The sequence below is a fragment of the Sciurus vulgaris genome (assembly GCF_902686455.1).
Source record: "Sciurus vulgaris genome assembly, chromosome: 6".
NCBI classification, from domain to species: Eukaryota; Metazoa; Chordata; class Mammalia; order Rodentia; family Sciuridae; genus Sciurus; species Sciurus vulgaris.
In genome coordinates, this window is record NC_136466.1 from 95,607,429 (window position 1) to 95,632,299 (window position 24,871).

Sequence of the window (24,871 nt, forward strand, 5' to 3'; positions counted from 1 at the left end):
TCATCTACTTCTGTGGCCATACTGCTTCAACTGTTGCACCTGAGCCCCAAATTTACGCTCTTCCAGTTAATGCACAATGTGCTCCTCTACCCAGATCTCTTCTTGGGACTGACATACCATCCCACAGCTGTTGGGAACAACAGCTTCTGTGCTCCTCATTGGGAATGATCCTTATCTGCAACAAGTGGTCTCAGCCAAGATTATACCCCACTAGAAGGTAGCATAAAGTAAAGAACTGCTAAAAGGGGATGCCAATGATTCAGACCTAAACTTGGAATGACTCCAAAACCAGCTTGAATGCAGAACTCTCCCACAGGATCAACCTCAACGATAACTGCCCAGGAATCAACTTCTCCCCCTGCACTTCCTTCCCTTCCTTTCTTTCTTATGAATGCAACTCAAGTAAAGCTTCTGCCCATGGTTCCCAACCTCTATCATTGTACAATACTGAAACACCTTTCCAGAAGGCTACTTTACACAGGTTTGTTCTTACTTACCAGTCCCATTTTATCTAAACATTAGTAACGTTTCTTTCCCTGATTTGGGTGGGTTTATCTTTCTGACAATATAACACACTAAAAATTTGATATTCTGAAACTCAAGAGGGATAACTATTTATAGATAATTTGGGTTTTATAGAAAAAAGGAATAATAACCATAGCAATAAAACTAACCTCAAATTGTATTCCTATCTATGGTAATTAGTAAGAATTCAGCGTTGACATTTCATCACTGAGGCAGAATCTGGTCCCGTGTATCAACAGTAACCGTAATTTAAATGTGTCTCCTATAATTTTCAAACATTACATACCACTCCCGAGGTAGGAAATATATCACTGATACTTCCGTCAGCTTCCCATGCTACAGTTAAACGGCCATATGTGCCTTTTAAGCGCTCAACATTCAAGGTTACCAGGCTATCTTGCTCCATTTCTTCCACTTGCTTAAATAATGAATTCTGAAAAATACACCAAAAGTCACAAGGAGTTATTGAAAATCACCTAAATCATCTTTTCTTTATTTCATGTTATTATACTTTCATATTTCATAGTAATAAGCAATGTGAAAGAGTAAGTGAAAAATAACAGTTAAAAAGAGTAAAGTAGGATGACCATGATTTTATTTTAAAACATATAGGTTTAAGTAAAATACTAAAGTCAATAAAAATTTAATTTTGTAGGATTATTTTATCTTTGTCTCCATTTCTATATTTTTGAAATTTTGTTGAGTGAACATATTATTCATTTGATAATCAGAAAGCATATACTTTTATAAAATAGTACTTACAGCATGTAAAAAAATTGCAGAATGGAAAGGACATGCAGTCAGGAGAGCAGGAAACCTTTCCCCCAGAGTAAATTCTGACAATCCTTCTAGGTCTGTTCTTCCTACTGGTAAAATGGGTTGGACCTACATGGTCTCCAGTTCTCAACTCAGTGTAGCACATCATGAGAATGAGGGTGCTTCTTCTAATCATTTTCAAATGTCTCTTTATGCTTAAATTCTCATCCTCTGCCCTGTTTCTGTTCACGGCGTTTCATACTTAGCTCCTGAACCTTACAACTATTTTCCAGCCAGAAATCTCCCTTTGCTTTATATTAGAATTTCCTTCTCCTCACCTATGCTTGCTAGCCTCTTACCTTTGTTCCAGATTAATTTGTACCTCTGTGACTTAATATTCTTCACTGAATACACAACAGAAGATCTCTTGCCAGCCATTTAATGAAATTTCCTTCAAATGAATATTTTAGATAATCCCTTCTTACAACATCCTTGGCTTCTCAAGGGTAATAAGGCAAAAATATGGAGTTTTCAAGATTTTTTTTTTCTTTCCAGTAAGATTTTTTCATGTCTTTTTACTATGGTAATCTGAAAAGAGACTCCCCCATTAATTTCTTAAAGCTTATGAAAGCTCCCATTTAGAATGCTAATTTCAGTATTTCACACAGTATTTTAACAAATCATTACAGATGTTACAGAGTAATAAAATCTTGCTCAAGGCAAACATTCCTGAAGAAAATGCCTTGATTTTTAAAATATGCATATAATTTATTCAGAAAAGACAATGCCTTTAAAAAAAAAAAAAGTCTCTCTTTGGCTCCATATTCTCCACAAAGGAAGGTTAGTTAAATGAGGTCTTCGTGCAGCCAGAAATATTCAAGATATCCTTCCCATCTATAACATCTCATCTTGGAAGGAGATTGTACAAACAAACAAAAAAAAAGAGACCTGTGTTGAGGAATTCTAAAAGGACTAAAGGAATCCAGGTTTTTATACATTGGCATGGTAAAACCACAGTGATTTCATGTCTCTAGAACAATTTCCTAAAGTGTAACAAGCTTCCTAAAGTGAAATCAACCATGCCTTGGCAGTTGAGGACGGGCTGTGCTCTCCATTTGCAGCACAGCTTCAAGGTAAGAAGATGGATGCAAGCTGCAGAGCGCGTGGGTTCTCACCCCAGTAACACAGCTCTGCTCTACACACTTGTCTGAGGTCCTGGGAAGGCTGTACAAAAGCTCTGCACCCCACCACATACAAATGACTTGATCATCTGAAATATTTAGTGCATGCCAGGCACTTTTAAAGGGTAGAAAGAGATGCAGCAGTGAACAAGGCAGTATCCCAGCTCCTGAATTCTTCAATTCTATTATAAAGAAACTGATGGTACACAATTATCAGTTCTTTAAAGAAGAAAAGGCAGGAAGAAAGGACATAGAAGGATGATGGAGAGTTGCAATTTTCAACCAGAGGAGGCTTTTCTGGTCAGGTGTCATTTCAGTAGAGACCTGAAGAAAATGAGGAAACTTGTGATACCTGGTGGAGACAGGGGTCCTCTTCTCTCTTTCTAACTCCCCCTAACATTCAGTTTGTGACTTACAGCTGCTCTGCCCTACACAGGAGCCACTACCCACATGTGGCTACTGAGCACCTGAAATACAGCTAATCTGTAATGTACACTAGAGTTTAAAGACCAAGTATGCAAAAAAGAATGCAAAATATTCCATCAACAATTTTATATATTGTATATTTAAATGATAATATTCTAGTAATATGGGGTTATATAAAATTTAATTTTAAAACTATCTGAACCTGCTTCCTGCTCCTTTTTTTAAATGTGTCTACTAGAAAACGTAAAATTACCCATGTTGTTCACATTATAAACTATTCAGCCTCATCAGAAGCTGACCTGCCATTAGCACCAGGGTTCAGCCAAATTGGGCAACAGAATGATCTGATCCTTTCAAGCGAATGACTGAGGACATTAGCGTGTCCAAAGCTTGTCATCTTACATCCTCCAAACCTGTTCCTCCCACAGTTGTCCATATCTTGGTGAAGGATAAATTCATCCTTCCCATAACTCTGCTGTATATTGCTGAATTACTGCAATAGTCTCCTGTTTTATTGCTGGCCTTTCCCATGTACAGTGTGTGTTCAATGTTATAGCCAGAGCATTCTTTTTACAATGAGTCAAATCACACATGTCTTCTATCCTAACCCCTCCAAAGGCTCCTAAGATGCCAAATTCATTACCATGCTAAGAGTTTGTGTACAACAATAGTGACAGCATATTCCTGATTGCTGTCTCTAAAAAGGCCAGCTCACAGGCTGGTCCTCGGCTAGCCTCTGGGAACTTGAATTTCAAGAGGGTTCCTACAATTCCAAGAACTTTTGTTTTTGGTTGAACCCAGGGGTACTTTACCACTAAGCTACACCCTCAACCCCTTTTATTTTTTATTTCTGGATAGGGTCTCACTAACTTACCCAGGACAGTCTCTGTCTTTTGATCCTCCTGCCTTAGCCTCCTGAGAAGCTAGGATGACAAGGCTGTACCACCACACCCAGCTCTATTTCCAGAACTCTCAGGTTGCTCCCTGTGTCCAAGCTATTTGTACAAATAATGTGATTTATACTAACATCTGTTTTCCTCCTGGAAGTCTAGAATTTTGGTATGTGCCAGGCAGAGGGTGCCTACATGACCAACTGCCAATTAAAACCCTGGGCACTGAGTTTTTAGTTAGCCTCTGATTGGCAAAATTCCACACATTGTAACAACTCAATGCTAGGGAAATGAGTATGTCCCGTGAGACTCTGCAGGGAGAGGATTCTTGGCAGTTTACGCCTGGTATCCTCTGGACTTCACCACGAGCATTTCCCCTTAGAGGATTTTGTGTTGTATCCTTTGCTTTAATGAATCATAGCCATGAGTATGACTCAACACTAAGCACTATGAGAGCTTCCAGTGAATCATCAAAACTGTGAATGGTCATGGGATCACAGGGCGCGGGCTCAATCTCCTGCGCCTTATCTCCCCCTCCTACAATACTGTAGCCACAGTGACTTCCTTGTAGCTCCTGAAGGGCAAGATGGCACTGCAGGCCTTTCCCCTTGATGATGGGTCCTTGTCTGAACTGTTCCTACCCTAGATATGAATATAATTCACTCTTTATCCCCTTTAGACCTGTGCCCTTCTGTCACTCCATGCAGCCCTTCCTGACCATCCTATTTTAGTATTCCTATTTACAACCCCCACCTGTCCTTTCACGCTCCATACGCCTTCTCTGCCTGATGCTCCCCAAGAGCACTTATCATCATCAGAACAGGACAGGTTTTCTTTTATCTTTGCCTATTGTCAGTCTCTCCTTGATACCTGCTAGGATAACAAGGGTAGAGATTTTTACTGTTTCATTCTCTGACATCTTTAACATCCAACTGAGTATTGAGAACATAGTATTTACTAAATGTCTGCTGCATTTATGAATGAAAGGATAACCAACTGATCAGGTTTGTTGCCCAGTTATGAATGAGAGAAAGGAAGTTTTTGAGAGGCTTTGGGAAATTTCTCCCTTAATCAAAATGGGACATAAAGCATCTCTCTGTCTCTAACTGAACATGAATAGAAAGCAGTAGCCCATAAAATAACACCAGTTTTCAAACAACCAATAAAGGACCGGTTTTGAACTGACAGAGTAGAGAAATGGAAAGGACCTGAGCTATGGTGACAGAGTTCATTATCCAACCAGCCCCAAAGTGCACCTTCTCTACAGACATTCTCTTAACATTTAAGCCAATGTGAATCAAGTTTTCTTTATATGTAGAAGATTTCCAAGAAAGATACATAATTGCTGTAGATATAACTCTAGTTCAGAATTCAGAATACACTTAGCAAATAAGAATAAATGATGCAACCATGAATGGCTGTTCTTCTGCTCATTGGTAAAAGCATATGAAGGCTGTGTGTGGGAGTAGACCTGCAAAGATTAGCATGGTTGGCTTTCTCGGGACAAAGGTATCTACATGCATGCAATGCACATATCGTTACATCTCTCTTCCGTCCTCCCAACAACAATAAAATTTTATGTGTTATCTGTGATACAACATGGTATACAGTGTACATACAGTCTGTCTCATCATTGCCCTCTGGTAAAAAGACTAACAGCAGAGTCAAACTCCTGGACCAAGAACAACTATTTTGAATTCAAATGAAAAGAAAAACTACAAAAAAAAAAAAAAAAAATTAGGATAAGTTGATCCAGAGGGCCCAGCATGTAAGATAGCAAATTGCAAGATGCCAGCAGAATTTACCTTAGAATGCAGAACAGAGGATAAAGCAGTGGCAAGAGAAAGGAGAAAGGCTGGAGTAAGAATGACTCACCAGGTACTGAAAAGGGCTAATTTATAAATGAGAATGAATAAATAATTTTGACTTGCAGGTGCAAAATCCTTAGTGTCATTACCTGAGCAAATCCAACAACTCCATAGGCAGCATCATTAGACAGGATAGTTATTTTCACATAACCATCACTACCAATCTCTGCTCCACCCTTGGGATTTTTAAGCTGAACTCTGAAGGATTCTTCTTCTTCTGGAACTACATCGTCAAGAATATTTACTGCTATTGTAGCTTCTCTGTCACCAGGTTCAAATATCAGTTCACCTGAACTAGCATAAGAAGTATACATAAGTTAATGACAGAAAATTTAAAATACACACATACTAGATTACTCATGACACAAATTATACTAATATCAAAATTTGTGAAGAATCACACTTCACAAATAAAATTTTGATTAAAATTATTCATATAATACTGATGAACGTCATATTAGAAATATGGATAATATCTCTATTTCTGGCTTTAAAATAGCTCATATATTTTATATTTCATATATTTCTCAGTCACTGAGACTTAGAATTGCCATATGAAATTGTAGTGAGCATACAGACACTTAGCATAAATATTGGACCTACCTAGGAATAAAGTCAGACTGGCTGGAGATGTAGGCCAGCTCATACATGTGTGAGTGGGCAGCTCCCACAACAGCAATTAAAGTCTTGCTTGAATTAAGGGACTTCACTGTAACAGAAACTGCATCTTGAGCAGAAGGTGCTTCCAGAACAAATGAGAATTGATTCTGCTCTGAATTCCAGCAGTAAAGAGCAGACCCTTCTTGGCCAATTACAAGTATGTGAACTGCAAGAAGGAAAGAACAGAGACTGGAGTGAAAAGTGAACTCTCTCGCACACTCTCTCTACCATTTCCAAAGCAAAACTTTCCAATGTTCAAACTTCCACTTTGACATTTCAAATTAAGTAAATACAATGCCATTTCTAAAAATATCTGAATGAAAGTAATAATTTATGAGTGCTGTGGAATGATCAGTCCAGTTTGACAACGTACCCACATGCATTTAAGAAATGAAAACACTGTTAACACTCAAATGCATTTTATATTCTTAAAACTATATCAATACTTACTTATAAATAACTTTTTTAAAGTGAGAGATATTCATAATCCCAGCACTAAATGATTCATTTTTGTATTTTGCTCTCTAGTTACCATCCCTAGTAATTTATAATTGACAGTTGTAAATAGTATAAAGAAAAAATTCTGAGTTCAGAATTTTATTCTATATTTATTGTTTTATACAGTTTTATATGCTGTATGTAGTATACAAGTTTATAATTTTAATGCATAGATAATAGTAGGCATAGATAATAATCTATAGGGTTGATCTTCAAAATATATTTAATAATTTCCCTACATTGGCTATTTGTTATTTTACATTTAATATTTCAATATTAAGTAAAGACAGAATTCTTATTATCTTCACTAGATAAATTACTGAAGGTTATTAATTAGGCCAAAGTATATGAACAAATTCATAACTTCTAAAGTATATTTTGCCAATACTTTTTGAAATGTTATCGGAAAATAACATATTTTTATTAAATTCAAAGCAATGGCACATATCTGTATCTATAGAAGTTGGGAAGGAAGAGGGATTATATGTTATATATAATGCTAAACAATCTTGAGACTTAAAACTGGACAAGGGTGGGAGGAAGCCACAGAGATACATGCAAAATTCCAGTACTTAGAGTAACACAGTGAAACATAAAATACGAAATAAGACTGCCTGGGTGCTAAAATAGCACATGGGACCAGAAAGCATGAGTGTCTTCTAAACTGTTAGCCCACAGGTTAGTGGTAAACCCCATATTCATACTCCTACATATCAAGAACTACTGACCATATTTGTTTTCAGCAATTAATTTAAGTACTATTATAGTTTGGCAAATGGTGCATAAAAGATAAATATCAAGAAAAGTGTTATTAACACAATTGAATCTTTATCCATATCTTTTGCATAAAGTTTTATAAAACTGGAGGCATTCATAAAAGAACAAACTTGAATGGATCTGAGAGCCCTCAAATTTAGCTGATATAATCTCAACCAAGATCAAAACTAGAGTGATCTGAGCATCACTGATTTTGTGTCTCTACCCTCACAGGTATACCCTATTTACTTCTCAATCTGGTTGGCATGGATAGAAAATAAGTTGATAATGAGACATTTACATTTTAAAATATGGGTGGCTTAAAACTGCTTACAGATGTTCTTCAACTTTTAATGGAATTATGCCCTAATAAATCCATATTTAGTTGAAAATAGTATCAGTCAAAATGCATTCAATACTGTTAACCTACTGAATATCACAGCTTAGACTGACCTGCTTTAAATGTGCTCATAATAAGCCTACAGTTGGGCAAAATCATCTAACACAAAGCCCATTTTATAACTGATTATTGAATATCTTGTGTAACTGGTTGAATACAAAATGCAGTCTCTGCTGTTTGCCCTGTGATTACAGGGTTGACTGGAAGCTGCACTTGCTGCTGCTGCCTGCATTGCATTCATGCTGCATATCACTAGCCTAGGAAAAGGTCAAAAATCAAAAGATGAAGTGTGGACTTTACTGAATATATATCACTTTCACAACATTATCAAGTCAAAAACAGAAAAATCCTAAGCAGAACCATCTGTATATGAATGTAATGAGAATTTTCTTAGAAAGTAAACATTTGTGCCATTCAAGAGCATGAAATTGGGTCAGAGAATTTATCATGAAAAAATCCTAAATCTCTGTTTTGGGCACAGAAATATAACTAGTACTCATATAGAATTCTCTTCCACTTAGCAAAACTGTAAAAAAAAAAAAAAAAAAAAAAAAAAGCAAAGGTTATCTCAAAGAAAGGCAACTAGACAAGACAGTTTAAGAAGTGTTGATAAAGAGAAGTTTGAGTACTGAATAGAAAGTTAGTAAGCATTCCTAACATTTGCAGATGTGAGACAAGAAGAATGAAGACAGTAAGAGACAGTGTGGCAAGGAAGGGCTTCAGAGGAAGCAGCAACATCAGAAGAGAACTGAGTTCCCCAGCAAGGAGAAGGGAAGATTCTGAGCAAAGTCTGAGACACAGTCTATCTGTTCCACAGGGCCTTATGGAAGCATTTTGGGAGTTGAGGGAGGTGGAACTGGGCATCTGGTCTAGATATCAGGGTCCATGTGGTTCAGAGGATGTAGAGATTAAGAGACCAAAGGAGGATGAGTCTCTTCACCACCAGGTGCCCTGGACTTCTTATGAAAGCTAAACAGGGATGAAGGGGGTGACCATTTATTCCAGATTACTTCCAAAGAGGATAATGTCCAGAGGTGACAGTATTGGTGAAGTTAACAGTTTGGGGGACTAGGAAAGGAGACTTAAGGTGTCTTCCCAGCAGCACACAGAGCTTTGAGGTTTAAATGAGATAATAAAGAAAAGGGCTTCAATAGACCCTGGAACATAATAACATTCAGCAAATAAAGGCTATAGATTTCCTTATGTTCTAACTCCCTAACTCCATATATATTCTTTTATCAGCCCTTTCAAAAGTGGAGTTCAATAATGTTCATATTGAGCCTTTTTTCTTATAGTATATAGTCTCTTTCCAGACTATTCCATCTCAGCCTATGCTGACATGATCCTCTGTACTTAGGAACTTCCAATGTTTATCTGTGACTAAGGATGCTGTTCTGAACTTCAACCAGTAGTATTTACTCAAAGGCATCTCAAACTCATCATATCCCAACCAAACTCATTATATTTGCCCCAAAAGGCCCAGTCCTCCCCCCAAGTGACTTCCATGATAGTTGTAGTATTATGTTTCCATTATCTGCAGAAATGAGATCTCATCCTTGACAACCAACCTCCCTCCCACCTACCCGCCACATCTCAGTGATCAACTCCTATGGATTTCACTTGTGAGATATCTGAATCAATCTACTCCTATTTTCCACCTGCATCGCCAACAACTTTCCAAGTTATCTCTACTCTGAGCATCTTCACTTTCTTTTTCTTACTAGTCTCTAAGTTTTTCTACCATGACAGTGAAAAGATCCCCTTTAAAACACACAGCCTGCCTCCCCCAGACCTCTCTCTCTCTCTCAGCTTGTCTCCCTCTATTTCTCTATCACCTTCTCATAAAAAGTACCCCAATGCTTTGGGAAGAAAGATCATACTGTTTTAGGTCCCTATCTGATTTATTGAATTGATTAATCTTTGGTCACACCCCATACTATTGTCTCCTCCCTGCCTTGTTTGAGCCACACTGGCCTTCCTGGTCCTTCCCTCCAAGCACCACTCACCATCACCACCTGACCTCTTTGTGCATGCTGCTGCCATTGCTGAAGCCCACCTCATGCCCAATTCTTGGCCTCATGAACTCTTACTCAACCTATAGCTCTTAGTTAAATTATTCTTCCCTAAGAACGTTTTCTGGTTATCTCTAGACCAGGTCAAGTTCTACCCATTTTGTGTTATGATAATACTGTATTCCATTCTTTTACAGCAGTTAACTGTTTATGGCTAGAAACTTGTGTGCTATATATGATGTCTCTCTTCCCTATTATGTGCTAAACTTCTTTAGGATAGGGACAGACTATATATGATTTTGCTTACCCGTGTTTCCCCAAGTTCTACCTCTGTGCTTGGCACATAATTGGCATGCAAAATATATCTATTAACTAATAAAGAAGAGAAGGGTGAAGGGGAAGATGAGTTTATATGTCCTTGCAGTCTTTGTTATATTCATTCTTCCTCTTCCATATAAAGAATTCAGTCACTACCCGATAATCTCTGTCAAGTCATTAATCAGAATAAAATATGTGATCCTCACAGTCATGGCACCAATCTAATATTTTTAATAAAATATTTGACACATACAAAATAAGAAAGCTCCTGAACATTCTTTAATGCATAATTTCAGCTTTCAGGGGATCTATAATAAGCCACTCTAAATAATTACCTACAATCTTTTCATACTTCCACAACCTCAAGTCACAGAAACAAAAGAAATAAAGAGACCTCACAATGGGTCCCTTAATAAACCTCTGGCAGAATTTCCCACAAATTCTTTTAGAAAGTTTGCCTATTATATTTTTTAAAAATCTTTAATGGCAATTCTATAACTTTAATTAATGGCCCATCCAGGCAGCATACTTCATCCTTAATTTATTAGACAACTATTTTGAATAATAATAAGTGCCTCAAGTAGACACAGTTAATCCATTTGAAAATTTGAGGTTTAAGAGAAGCAAAAATTAAAAGGCACAAAATTAAGAGACAACTAACAAATGACAAATATATGATGAAAGATACATATTCAGTAAATTGTACCAATGAATAAGAAAATCAATCAAGTTGTATATCATAAGAGATTGCAGCCATGTAGGACCTGAATGTGTGGACAATATAAAGAGATAATGTGAGGAAGGGAGGAGCAGAAAAGAGGATTTTGACCGCAGAATGAAGACAGTCTGGAGACCTGAAAGTCATGCCATAGTCCAGATGGAGAGTGGCAGGGTCTAGGAGAATGTGCTATGAATGCAGGGCTGAGGAGGAGAAGTAGAAAACATGAAAACAAAATGTAAAGAGATAAATAAATAAATATATATCATGAGATAAATAAATATATAATTATATATATTATATAATAATTGTATGATATTATATATATTTTTTTTATTTATTTATATGAGATGAGAGGTGAATAACCTGTGATTCCTGGTCAATGTTGAGATGACCTAAGGTGACAGTCACAATGACTAACAGAAAAAGCAGTCAGGCACCTAAGAGAAAAACTGCAAAAACAGTCTTCTGTATTTGCACTAAATACCCTAGTCTTCTCAATATGCTTTACTTTATACATTTTAACTTTTGTAAGTTAGGTTATCCTCAAACAGCAATGTCTCTGAAATCCAAACCTCTAACCATGTCTCTATCCATCATCCATTAGCATCTTCATATTTTTTATTGCTTCTCTAATCAGATATGAAGACTATAAAAGCAGGAAATTCTTCATATCTACATAACAATGACATATATAATATCTAATTAGTAAAGTGTGCTGTTTCATTCATATGAAATTGTCATGTCTCAATCTAACAGCAGGACTGTGATTCATTTGGACTAGCCTGTGGAGGCCCGTGGGCTTGGCTTCCAAGTTCCTCTGGGCACCTCAGCAGGATACATGATGACCCACTGACTGTGCCTTCTCCTTGACACCTTCCCCAGAGGCATCCTAACCAGCTCACATGCCAACTGACCTCAGCTGCTTCTTATTCTCACCAGTCCACCCAGACGGCAGATATACCACAGGACCTCATTAACAGATATTATTTATGAAAACATAGTGATTAAAAAATATTGCTTATTTTTCTGATGTGTGAATTAAAGGACAGAAGACTTAAAAGGATTTAAAACTGTGAAGGAGGTTGAGAGAGTGAATAAAAACAGTAGAGTTCTCAGTTATTTTTGACTTTTCAAAAAATCCTTAAATACAAATATTTCCTCTCATATATTGAGTATTATTATATAAATATATATTTTAAAATATATATTTAATGTCATTCTTCATTTTCTCTAGAAAAAAGAGACAAGAGACAAAAGAAATATTCTATCTTTATTCTTCATTAACATTTCCTTCTATATTTTAGCCACTTGTTCTCTAGGAGTCTTTTGAAATTCTAGGATTTCTGGAAGGATTGTTGTAAAGATATTGATTTTATTCTCTAATTAAAATATCCAATATCTGGAATTTGAAAATTCTATGTCTGATTCAATGAGATTAAAATTATTCTGCCTTTTCACACTGCCTTAACAACTGGTTAGCAGTTGAAAAGTTCTTACCTATTCCAGAGGCTGGTGTGAAGGAACGGATTCTGTTAACAGTAGGAAAATCCAGGGACTGAAAATATCTGAAAGAAGACTGTCCTATCTCCCAGAGGAAAATGTCAATGGAATTCTGACCTCCTACAACAATGGAGTAATAATCAAATCTTGAGGCAAAAGTCACAGAAAGAAAATGACAAAATTGCATAATAAGACTACAACAAAATAGTAAATCTAATTTAAGAAATAAATTTCATATGAATCCATTTAGTTCTATAAAAATATAACTTTATAGATAACAGTTCAAAGGTCTTTGCATTTACCACACAAGATGTATACATAGTTAGCTATTGACCATGACCCAACTGTAAAGCAAGAAAAGGAGCAAAATATTTTCTTTTTTGACATTGTTGGAATTTCATCTATGAAAATTTCAATAAGCAAAAGAAATCATATTCCTATTCAGAAAATATTTTGAAACAATCTTGTCAAAAGTTGCTGAAAATTTTTTATTAATACTACAAATTATTCATGACACACCAATATAGATAAATACAAATAAAAAGCTACCTGTTTGCACTTTGGCTATAAAATCTTCATATGTTATTCTATTTCACTTACCCAAACCTTATTTTATTTCAATGTAACTTTAAATTGGTGGTTCAGGGCACTACAAGATTACTGGCATAATATTTATTTTTTTCCCCAAATGCATTTATACCTGACAATTAACAATATTCCTCAAGAAACAATGTATGGATTACCTAAAACATTGTTACAAAAGCACTTTCATATGAAACATGTATTATGAAGGCTAGATGATTTTGATAATACCTATACATGCATTATAAGCACTATATAATCTTACCTAGAAAGGTATTTTTGGCAAAAATTAAGTAAATATCATCTCCTGAAGACAAAGCCTCAACTTGTGTTGTCCCACTGACCGGCACTTCTTGAAAGTAAATAAATGTGTTGCCAGACCATCTGAATAAAAGGGTGTGTAGCCTGACATTAGCCTGGGAAACTGCTAAGAACAAAGAGCTGCCTCTGTTGAACAAGGCCATAGTCAGAACACCTCGGACAGGAAGATTCTGTTGCAATGCAAAACTCTGTCCATTCCATCTGAAGACCTGTAGGAAATGTTCAAATATAAAACCTTTCATGACTAGGAATTTAGCACTTGGAAGAAGTTAGCCAATATCATATGTCTGTTCTCCTGGATCCTTTTATATAATTAGGATGATATTTGTATAAGTGGGAAAGTACCAAAACTAATGCTATCTCCCTCTTTTTATCTGTGTGTGTGTGTGTGTGTGTGTGTGTGTGTGTGTGTGCATACGTGCAGAATAAATTAAAGAAAAATAAAGAAATCTTAAAACAGTACAAGATCTTCTGATGCAGGAATATCATTTCCAACAGTTCGATCAACAGTATACAGAGAAATGCCTAAACTATTTTCAACCTCATGGTGGCAATGTATACAAGGTTTCAGGACGAGTTGCATAATATTTAAAATTAAAAGAAAGTATATAATCTACTTGGTTTCCTATACAACCTGGGCACTTTCACAGAGAATTATACTTATTCAGGAGATAGAAGATGGTGGAGGAGACAGAAAATAACGGAATAAAGGAAAGCTGCAACCCAGGTGTGGTAGAAACCCTCTTCAAACAAAGACGTGAGGCTCAGCACAATTAGTAGATGTGTACATATGCACAACTCTGTTGAACAGTGTGGCACCTTCAGTAACCAGGTATACAAGTTTCCCAGACAAAAGAAAGGTGGCATGGCACACTGAGCGTGCATATGCAACTCCACTGACACTCGGGCACATGTGCAACCCTGCCAACACCCCCACTATGCCCGTGCAGCTCTGCCAAAACTTCCTTAGGATTTCATAGTATAGAATACCTATGTGAAATATATTTTTCCATATAGGGGAGACAAAGGGGCTAACATATAATGGGAGGCAGAGGGAGCAGGGGACTAACAAGGGCTATATAAGGCAAACCCCACTGCGATCAGGGCTTGACCTTTGGATGAGAATCCACCGAGTCTGTGCTGGCACAAAATAAACACTGCTTCTTGTTGACCACCTCTGTGCCCTGTCTCTCTGTACATGAATCCTGCAACATTGTCCTGGGACCAAAACATTCTCTCAGCAAGATGGGTGAAAGAGGAATTTCACTAAAATTTAACAATGGACACTCAAGTGGTTCAGGGACTCAGGAATTTGGGTACAATAACTGGAAAGGATACATCAGAGTAGACCTGGCAGCCCCATGTGGGGTCTATGAAGATTCACCACAGAGAGAGGGAGAAGAGATAGTCTTCATTCAGAGAAACCTGATATCAAAAATGCTACAAAATCTTAACTGATGTCAGAGGTTGTACTGCATGCTGGTGCTTGAGAAGCACGCTCTGTATATCAACTGGCTGTGGAAAGCTAAGGCAAGTCACAAAATCCTGGCAGGAGGCTCCCCAGGGACCTAGGCTGGGCCAGCTGGAGAGTGAGTGAAACAGTGACTGTACTCAGGGGAAGGGGAGTCTGACTGACTTGTCCTTTGTATCGGACAGCTCATGTGACCAGCTGAAAGGGGCAGGAGTCTGAGCTGGCAGGGTGAATATACTTAGAGACCAGGTCTGGGAAGGCTGTGCTCCTGGGCATCAGTGAGCAGAGGATCAGGGCCCTTGTACCATGACTGGATTTCTTGGGAAGGTCCTGAGAACCAGACCTGCAGATGGGGTGGGTCGATCCAGTCTCTCTAAAGAAGGCCCCATCCAACAAAGCCCCCTGAGGCCTGTTTAGACCCAGCCCCACCTGATGAAACTCCCTTCACAGAACACTGCAAAGGCGGTTCCCTGGGAGTGCACCAAACTGGTCCAAATGGACAAAACATCAACTGACGGTTTGTCCTAACCCATCCCAGCTCACACTGATGAGAAGGGACATTAAGTCTTAGGTTGCTCCAAGAGGCAGCTCAGAGAGCAACACAAAAACAGAATGGGGTGAATAACCTTCATCCCTTATTCTATCAGTATATAACTCAAGAAGAATTGGAAAGAAAGACTGTTGATATACACAGTGAATACCCAATCTCAATTATTTTGTTCACCTCAGTGGAGAAGTTTCCTTCACTCTTCATCCTCCATTAAGATTTTTTAAAAATTATTTCCATATGTACATGTGTGCATGTGCATACCTGAATTCTGGTTTTGATTGGTTCAGGACCATATATGCATACACTTATGTTTTTTTCTCATTCTTAGTAATTTTTAAAATGTGATTATTTCTTCCTAGAATTGTCTTTTGAGGGTTCAGATGTTTTGGATTATATATTTTGGTTTGTATTATTTTCATTTGTTTATTTCTCTTATTTCTCTTTCTCTCTTATCTTCTCCTGCTAATGACCAAGTTCTGTTGTTCTCTCTCCCCCTCTTTCCCAATACCTCACTTCTATTTTTCCCCTCCTTCTGTATAAGCTTCACTTGCTATATCTCTTCTGCATTCTCTGTTTTACTTTTTGAAATTGTAATGTCTTTTCTAACTTCCTAACACATTTCATTTTGTACTAAAAAACTATTTTTACCAATTCTCAAAACTAATTGGTCAGTATAACTCCTGCCCCCACTATTAATGCTAATACAATCATTACTACTGCGAAAGATATAGTCCATACCTGCTACTTACTTCAAAGCAAGATCTAGTCCATGGTTATTATTTTTACTGCTGACAATTGCTGAATCCACCATTCCTGTTTACTGGTGGTATTTAATGTTGACGACATCACAGTAGCAACTTTAATGCTGTGTATTCTTTGCAATGGCTGTTACTATTATTTATTTTTCACCATCTTGTAAGGTGTTGGGAACATACAGGGACACAAAAAGTTCACAGGCTAGAGACTCTGCTGCCAAACTAAACATTCCCTGACATTACTCCAACTCAAAGAAATGAGGAGACAAAAACTCCAAACCTACAACAAGGAACCAAGGAGGAACAATAAGAGAGGGAACTCAGGTTCCACCACTTGGCATCTACACATACATCAACAATAGAGAGAAGTTCCAGAACCAATAAGATAATTACACACAAAAGGACATGCATAAAAAAAGATATGGGAATCCACCTCAACTGATGCATAAGACAAGCATCTCTGTAAACCTGAAAAAACAGATAAACAAATCTCCTCCCTATATCCACAATCCCCCTAAAAATGTCTCACTGATAGTAGACAAAAGCTCTGAGAAAGTTTATTAAAAAACTGATTATTAAAATGTTCAATGAACTAAAAGATCATCTAAGGAAAGAATTAAGAGAGGAGTTACAGTCTATTAAAGATTATTTTAATAAAGAAATAGAAATAGTGAAAAGAAACCAAGCAGAACTCCTAGAAATGAAAGACACAATTGATCAAATTAAAAGCTCACTTGAGGGGCTAGGGATATGGAAAAGTAGTAAAAGCACTTGCCTAGCACATGTAAGGCCCTGAGTACCAATCCCCAGCACCGCCAAAACAAAACAAAACAACAACAACAACAAAAAACTCACTTGAGGACTGGGAATATAGCTCAGTTGGTAAAGTGCTTGCCTTGCACGGTACAAAGACCTGGGTTCAATTCCCAGTACAAACACACACACACACACACACAAACACACACACACACACACACAAAACTCACTTGAAGGCAATACTACAGATTTGATGGCATAGAAAATAGAATTTCAGTCCCTGAAGACAGAACCTCAGGCATTGAAGACAGGCTATATGATCTTGAGTACACAGAAGGCAATAAAGGGGAAAAACATTATAGAACATGATCAGAATATACAAGAACTCTGGGACAACTTTAAAGGGTCAAACATGAGAATCATTGGGATAGAAGAGAACACGGAGACACAAACTAAAGGCATAAAAAAATTCTCAATGAGATAGTTACAGAAAACTTTTCCCATATCAGAAATGAGAGAGACATCCACACACAAGAAGCTTACAGGACCTCAAATAGATCTAGTCAAATATGAAGCTTGCAAAGACATATCACAATCAAAATGTCTAACATGGAAAATAAGGAAAGAATATTAAAAGCCACAAGAGAGAAACACCAACTCACATTTAGAGACAAACCAAAAAGTCTCATGTCTGATTTCTCAGCTCAGACCCTAAAATCAAGGATGGCCTGCTGCCACCCTGAATGAAATGCTCTAAAGCCTAAAAGAAAACTTCCAGCCAAGTTCCCTATACCCAGAAAAGCTCAGTTTCAAATTTGAGGGGGAAATAAAAACTTTCCATGGCAAGAATAAACTAAAAATAATCATGAGCATGAAGTCAGGACTACAAAAAAAATGCCAAGATAAACTACACACAGAGGAACTAAAAAACAATTACCAAAGCTATCAAACAGAGGAAGTTCAATATAAGAATAACCCACCAAATGGGAATTAAGACAGAATAAAAATACCAAAATACCAAAATGGCAGGAAACCACAAACATATCCATGCTAACACACTGAATGTTAATGGTCTCAACTCCAAAACTAAAAGACACAGATTAGCAAAAAGAATCAAAAAGACAGAATTCAACAATACGCTGTTTATAAGAGACTCATAGGCAAAGACATTCACAGGCCGAAGATAAAAGGATGGAAAAAAAATATTTCATGCATATGGTTCAAAAAAATAAGCAGGAGTAGCTATAATCATATGTCAATGCAGATTTCAAGTAAAAATTAATCAGAAAAGACAAAGAATGCCACTATATACTAGTAAAGGGAACAATCAAATAAGAAAATATAACCATAGTTAATATTTTATGCCTAAAATGTCAATGCACTCAATTGCATGGAAAAAATATTCCATGACATTAAATCCCACATAGATCCCAACACAATAATACTGGGTGATTTTAATATACCATGATCACCAATAGATAGATCACCAAAAGATATAATCAATAAAGTTATCTCCAACATAAACAATACTATTAATCAAATGGACCAAACGGAAATCTACAGAATATTCCACCCCATAACAGCTGAATTTACCTTCTTAGCTGCACACATAATTTTTTCCAAAACAGATCATAGATCATATTCTAGACCACAAATCAGAAAATACAAAAAAAAAAGATCAATGTGATCCCCTGTATCCTAGCAGATCATAATGGTAGGAAGCTGGAAATCAACAGCAAGAAAAATAATAGAATCTACATAAACAATGGAGATTGAATAATACTCTCTTAAATGAAGAAAGGATCAAAGAAGAAATGAGAATAGAAATCAAGAAATTCTTAGAAATGAACAAGAACAGAGATATAACATATCAGATCATCTGGGACAGTATGAAAACAGTTCTAAGTGGAAAATTTATAGCACTGAGTGCCTACATTAAAAAATTAAAGGGATCCCAAATAAATATGCTTTTGCTCCACCTCAAGGTCTTAGAAAAAGAAAAATAAACTAAACCTAAAATCAGTAGAAGACAGGAAATAATTAAGATCAGAGCCAAAATCAATGAAATTAAGACTAAGAAAACAATACATAGGATCAATGAAATGAAGAGTTGGTCCTTTGAAAAGATAAATAAGATTGACAAACACTCAGTCAAACTAACCCAAAGAAAGAAAGAGTAAGAAGAAGCAAATCAACATGATCTGAGATGAAAAAGGAAATACCACCACAGACCCTTCTGAAATCTAGAGGGTTATCAAAACTTATTTTGAAAATTTATACTCCAACAAACTGGAAAATCTGGATGACACAGACAAATTCCAATTTGGACCTACTCAAATTGAATCAGGAAGATAAAGAAAACCTAAATAAACAAATACTAAGTAATGAAATTGAAATAGCAACTAAAAGCCTTTCAAAAAAAAGAAAAGCCCAGGGACCTGATGAATTCTCAGCTGAGTTCTACTAGACCTTTACAGAACTAACCATCTTTCTCAAATTATTCCATGAAACAGAAAGGGAGTAAACACTTCCAAATACATTTTATAAAGTAAGTATAACCCTGATACCAAAACCAGATGAAGATGCATCAAGGAAAGCAAACCATAGAATGATATCTCTGATGAACTAGATGCAAAAATCCTTAATGAAATTTTAACAAACTGCATTCAAAAACACATCAGAAAGATAATATACCATGGCCAAGTGAGTTCCATTCTAGCAATGCAAGGTTGTTTCAACATATGCAAGTCAATACATGTAATTCATCCTTTAACAGAATTAAGGATAAAAATCACATGATCATATCAATATATGCAGAAAAGGCCTCTGATAAAAATCCAACACCAATTTACATGAAAAACACTGGAGAACCTAGGAAGCAAAGTAACTTACCTCAACACCATAAAGACCACTTAGGACAAACTCAAAGCCAACAGCATACTAAATAGAGAAAAACTAAAAGCATTTCCTCTAAAAACAGGAATAAAACAAGGCTGTCCGCCCTCACCACTCCTATTCAATGTAGTGCTCAAAATATTAGCCAGAGTAATCGGCAAGAAAAGGAAATGAAAGAAATACAAATAGGAAAAAAAGATATCAAACCGTTTGCCAATGATATTATTCTATATTGAGAAGACCCAAAAAACCCCACCAGAATACTACTAGAGCTTATAAATTAGTTCAGCAAAGTAGCAGGATACAAGATCAACACCCATAAATCAATACCTTTCTAACAATTGAGTTGAGAAGAAATCAGGAAAACCATTCCATTTACAATAACCTCAAAAAAAAAAATGTTTGGGAATTAATCTAAAAAAGAAGGTAAAAGAGTTTGGCAATAAAAATTACAGAACACTGAAGAAAGAAATTGAACAAAATCTTACCAAATGGAAAGATATTCCATGTTCTGGGATAGGTAGAATCAATATTGTCAAAATAGCCATAGTACCAAAAGCAGTATATAGATTCAAGGCAATCCCCATCAAAATACCAATGACATGCTACACAAAATTAAAAAAAACAAGTCTTAAATTCATTTGGAAATATAAGAGATACAAAATAGCCAAAAGTAAAGTAAGAAAAGCAAAGCAGGAGGTATCACAATAACTGATCTGAAATTATATTACAGAGCTATTGTAAAAACAGCTATTTTACTGGCATCAAAATAGACATTAAGACCAATGAAACAGAATAGAAGACACAGAGACACATCCACATATTTACAGTCATCTGACACTTGACAAATTTGCCAAAAATATATTTGGAGAAAAGACAGCCTTTTTAACAAATGGTGCCAGGAAAACTGGATAGCTACATATAGAAAAATGGAATTAGACTTTTCTCTCTCACCCTGCACAAAACCCAAATCAAAATGGATCAAAGGTTTGGGAATGAGACCAGAAACTTTACAACTGCTAGAAGAAAACATAGGTTTGAGAATGAGACCAGAAACTTTACAACTGTTAGAAGAAAACATAGGTTCCACAGTCCAACATTTAAGTGCTAACATAGACTCCCTTAACAAGTCTCCCACAGTGCAAGAAATAAAATAAAAAATGAATAAGCGGGATGCATAAAACTAAAAAGTTTCTCTACAGTAAAGATAACAATTAAAAGCAGATAGAGAGAGCCTACAGAGTGGGAGAAAATCTTGGCCAGCTACTCTTCTGATAGGGGATTAATATCCAGAATATACAATGAACTCAAAATAATTAGCACCAATAATAATTACAACAATTCAATCAATAAGTGGGCAAAGGAACTAAACAGAAACTTCTCAAAGACAAAATATAAATGGTCAAAAATGTATGAAAAAATGTTCACCATTTCTAGCAATCAGGTAAATACAAATCAAAACTACAATACAATTTAATCTCCAGTCAGAATGGCAATGATCAAGAATAGAACAATGCTGGCAATGTTGTCCAGGAGAAGGTATACTTGTATATTGTTGGTGGGACTAGTACAACCACTCTGAAAAGCAGTATGGAGATTCCTCAAAAACCTAGAGATGGTATCATCCTATGTCCCAGCTATCCCACTTCTTGGTATTTTCCAAAAAGACATAAAATTGACACTGCAGAGATATAGTCACCTCCAAGTTTATATCAGCAAATTTACAATAGGTAACTTATGGAATCAACCCAGATACAATGGAGTTCTACTCAGTTGCAAAAAAGAATGAAATTATGGCATTTGCTGGTAAATGGATGGAATTGGAGAATATCATGCTAAGTAAAATTAGCCACTAATAAACTCAAAGGTCATACGCAGAAGCTAGAATAAAATAAGGAACAGGGGAGGGAAGGAAAGGATAATACAAAGAATGAATCAAATATTAAATAATAGGCAAGTGAAAGGAAGTCTTGCAGAGTAGAGGAAAGAGGTAAGAGAGAGAAGGAGGGATGAAAGGGAAAAGGAGAAGGAAAAAGAGGGGGAATCATGAACTGAAATAGATTTCCATGCATGTATGAGTTTGTCAGGATGAACCCAACTACTATGTACAATTATGAAGCTCTAATTTTAAAAAAAGAAAATAATTATACTTATATTTAATTATAAGTACTAATTATACTTACATTATAATTATAATTATACTTTCCTCAACAGGACCTTTGAACCAAGCATTAAGCTAGGAACCCTGGGTACACTGACCTCCTCCTTTAGGGATCTTATTAACTATTAGGAAAAGGCAAACAATCATACAGCAATAACTGAAAAATTGATGACCATAAATTAAAACTGATACTGAAGTCAAAAATCAGGATGGTATGATGAAGGATATGGATGTATTAGGGGAGTCAATTATACCAGGACAAGAGGCATAATCCAGGGCTGTCCTCGGTCAGAGGAAATATGGTTATCCTACGTATATACCATATAAATTAATGCCAAATTTATTATAATTAGGAATCTTGAATGTTTTTTAAATGAGTAACACAAATCAATATTTTTAAAAGATTACTCCAGCTACCAACAGAGAATGCAGCTGAGGAGATCAGAGAGCTTACGGACTAGGTTTGAGACTACTCTAAAGTTTAGGTAAAAATAGATGGGAACTAGACTCAGAAGGAGAAGAGTTGAGCTGAAATGTCTGTACTCAAAATATTATGGAGACACAGATTCAAAAACAGTGATAAATTAGATGTGAAAGAAAAAAAAGGAGTAATTCAACAAAATATATCCCAGAATTCTCCCCTGAGCAGTTGCATTTCTGGGATTACTATTTCCTGAGATAAATGCAAATACTGATGCATAAGTTTCATAGAGAAAATTAATCAGGGTTCAGCTTTACACTCCTAAAATATAGTTAAGTGGATGCATCAATGACAGTTAGACATGCATGTCTGGAATGCAGAGGAAAGGCTGAAGATATAATTTGAAAGACATTACCTAGAGTGATATATAAAGCTAACATATAGCTCCTATGTAAAGCTATAGAACTGATAAAATTTCCCAGATAAGTGAAGAGAAAGACAGCAGAAATCTGAACTAAAACTGAATTATAGAAAACCCTAAGACATATTGGTTCAGAAAAAGGATGAGGAACCAGCAATAGAGACTAAATAGAGAGCTACAGAGAGAAGGAAAACCTTGTGGTATTACAAAGCAAGAGAAGAGAGGGTTTACATTTGAGGATGAGTATGTTGCATGCTGGTGGGAAGTTATGCACAACAAAGAAAAATACATCCACTGGATTTGGCAACCCAGTCACTGTGGGTGAGCATGATACTTCTCTCTCAAGGTGATCTACTACAGAGGGGAGAAAATAAATGATACAAGAAACTAGAAGGGGAGGAGATTAAGGGAGGGGATTCTTTGGAAATTGAGAAATTTTCAACTATTTATGAAAATTGTAATAATCTCATGGAGAAAGAAATGCCAGTGATGGAGGGAATGACTCAACTTTAAGAAGGCACAGGGACAGTGAGGTGAGAGGAAGGGCTACTCCAGAAGGATACTCCTCCACTCCAGCAGGAGGGAGAGAAAACACTGGGTTTTAAGTAGGATTTTGAATTTGCAGTTGGGAAAACAAGTAATCTCCCTCTGGTGATTTTTATTTCACGGAGGTCATTAGCTGAAAATGAGGAAATGAGAAGCATGTACAGAAGTGTGAGTGACAAAAATTATTAATTAAGCATTAAGAAGATTACAAGATGTAGTGTACTAGAGAAATGTGAAATTTCTGGGATGATGCTGAGTGCCCAATTGGCAATGTTAATCATGAATTTTTAGTGATACCATCTGTCTACTGTGTGATTTTTCTCCATAATGTTTTCCAACTCAATTAAATTCTGATTAAATGTTCATGTTTATGATTACATTTGCTTTGGCTCCTGAAGAAAATATAATATTCATAACTGTTGTTTAAAAATTAACTGGGACCAATCAATATTCATATTCTCCTTTACTAATTTACCACAAACTATGGTTTTCTTTTATACCAAATCTATAGACCCTATCTCATAAATTTCAATTAGAGTATTTTTTAAAAGTGAGGAAAATCTTCATTTTCCAAGATTCAAACCTGAGTTAATTCGGAATCATCTCTTTGACTTGCAACAATTAAATATTCTTGACTGTTTGAAGTAAAATATCTTACTTGAGAACTTTCAGAAATAATGATTGTTTGCACCTGCAAGGAAGACAGAAGAGTGGGAATAAAAATTTAAAGATTTTAACTCAGAAAGGCACTAAATATGATATTAATGAATTAGTATTTGATGTTCAATACTTGAAAAACTCTTCTGATTGCTCAGTATGCATATATCATATGCATATATCATTTGAAGCAAGACAAAATAGCCCTGGGTTAAGATACCTGCTACAATTTGTATCAACTTACAAAAAGTCCTTCTACTCATTAACATAGAAGATGCATTGTCATCCTTTTAGATCCCTCTTACAAATCTGAGTTTCTTCTATGTAAAGCAATCTATGGATAAAATGAAGATTTATTTTTTACCAAGAATAACTGGAATCCAGATGTGAAGGTATATACACTGTTTACAGAAGACTTCTCTTCATTTCTTTCTTCGTGAGTAATTACAAAGTACGGGGAAAGACCAATATTAAAGGCCTCACAAGTTTTAGGATTTTGTATATTTAAATCCTAGGAAATGAGAAGTACAAACAACAGTAACTCATGACGCATCTCAAATTTACTTGTACATTTTATTTTGTGCACTGTAAAAAGAAAAAGTGATGTTTACCTTAACTGGAATAAAAATTCCTTGCCATCGGTAAATAGTAAATGATGATTTTCTTAACATTACACCATATACTGAATCTTCCAAAGTAAAGAAACACCAGCCAGAAGCTGGCTTGTCCAAAAAACTTTGAAATATGGAAAAGACAACATCCATTCCCCCTAAAAAACATAAATCATTATTTGCCAGTGTACAATCCCTTCCAAAATGTATCTA

The 24,871-nt window shown here is 36.0% G+C and overlaps 1 protein-coding gene across 1 annotated transcript in view; it reads right to left on the reverse strand.

The window, feature by feature from the left end:
* The window catches only part of ADGRV1 (adhesion G protein-coupled receptor V1), a gene marked incomplete at its 5' end in the record, with an annotated part of 585,014 nt that overhangs the window by 416,441 nt on the left and 143,702 nt on the right, over positions 1-24,871 (reverse strand). The window contains 8 exon segments of the mRNA XM_079143469.1: positions 812-958; positions 5,736-5,940; positions 6,250-6,472; positions 12,509-12,631; positions 13,359-13,623; positions 23,974-24,081; positions 24,412-24,558; positions 24,659-24,816. Coding sequence (XP_078999595.1) covers positions 812-958; positions 5,736-5,940; positions 6,250-6,472; positions 12,509-12,631; positions 13,359-13,623; positions 23,974-24,081; positions 24,412-24,558; positions 24,659-24,816 — 1,376 coding nt within the window.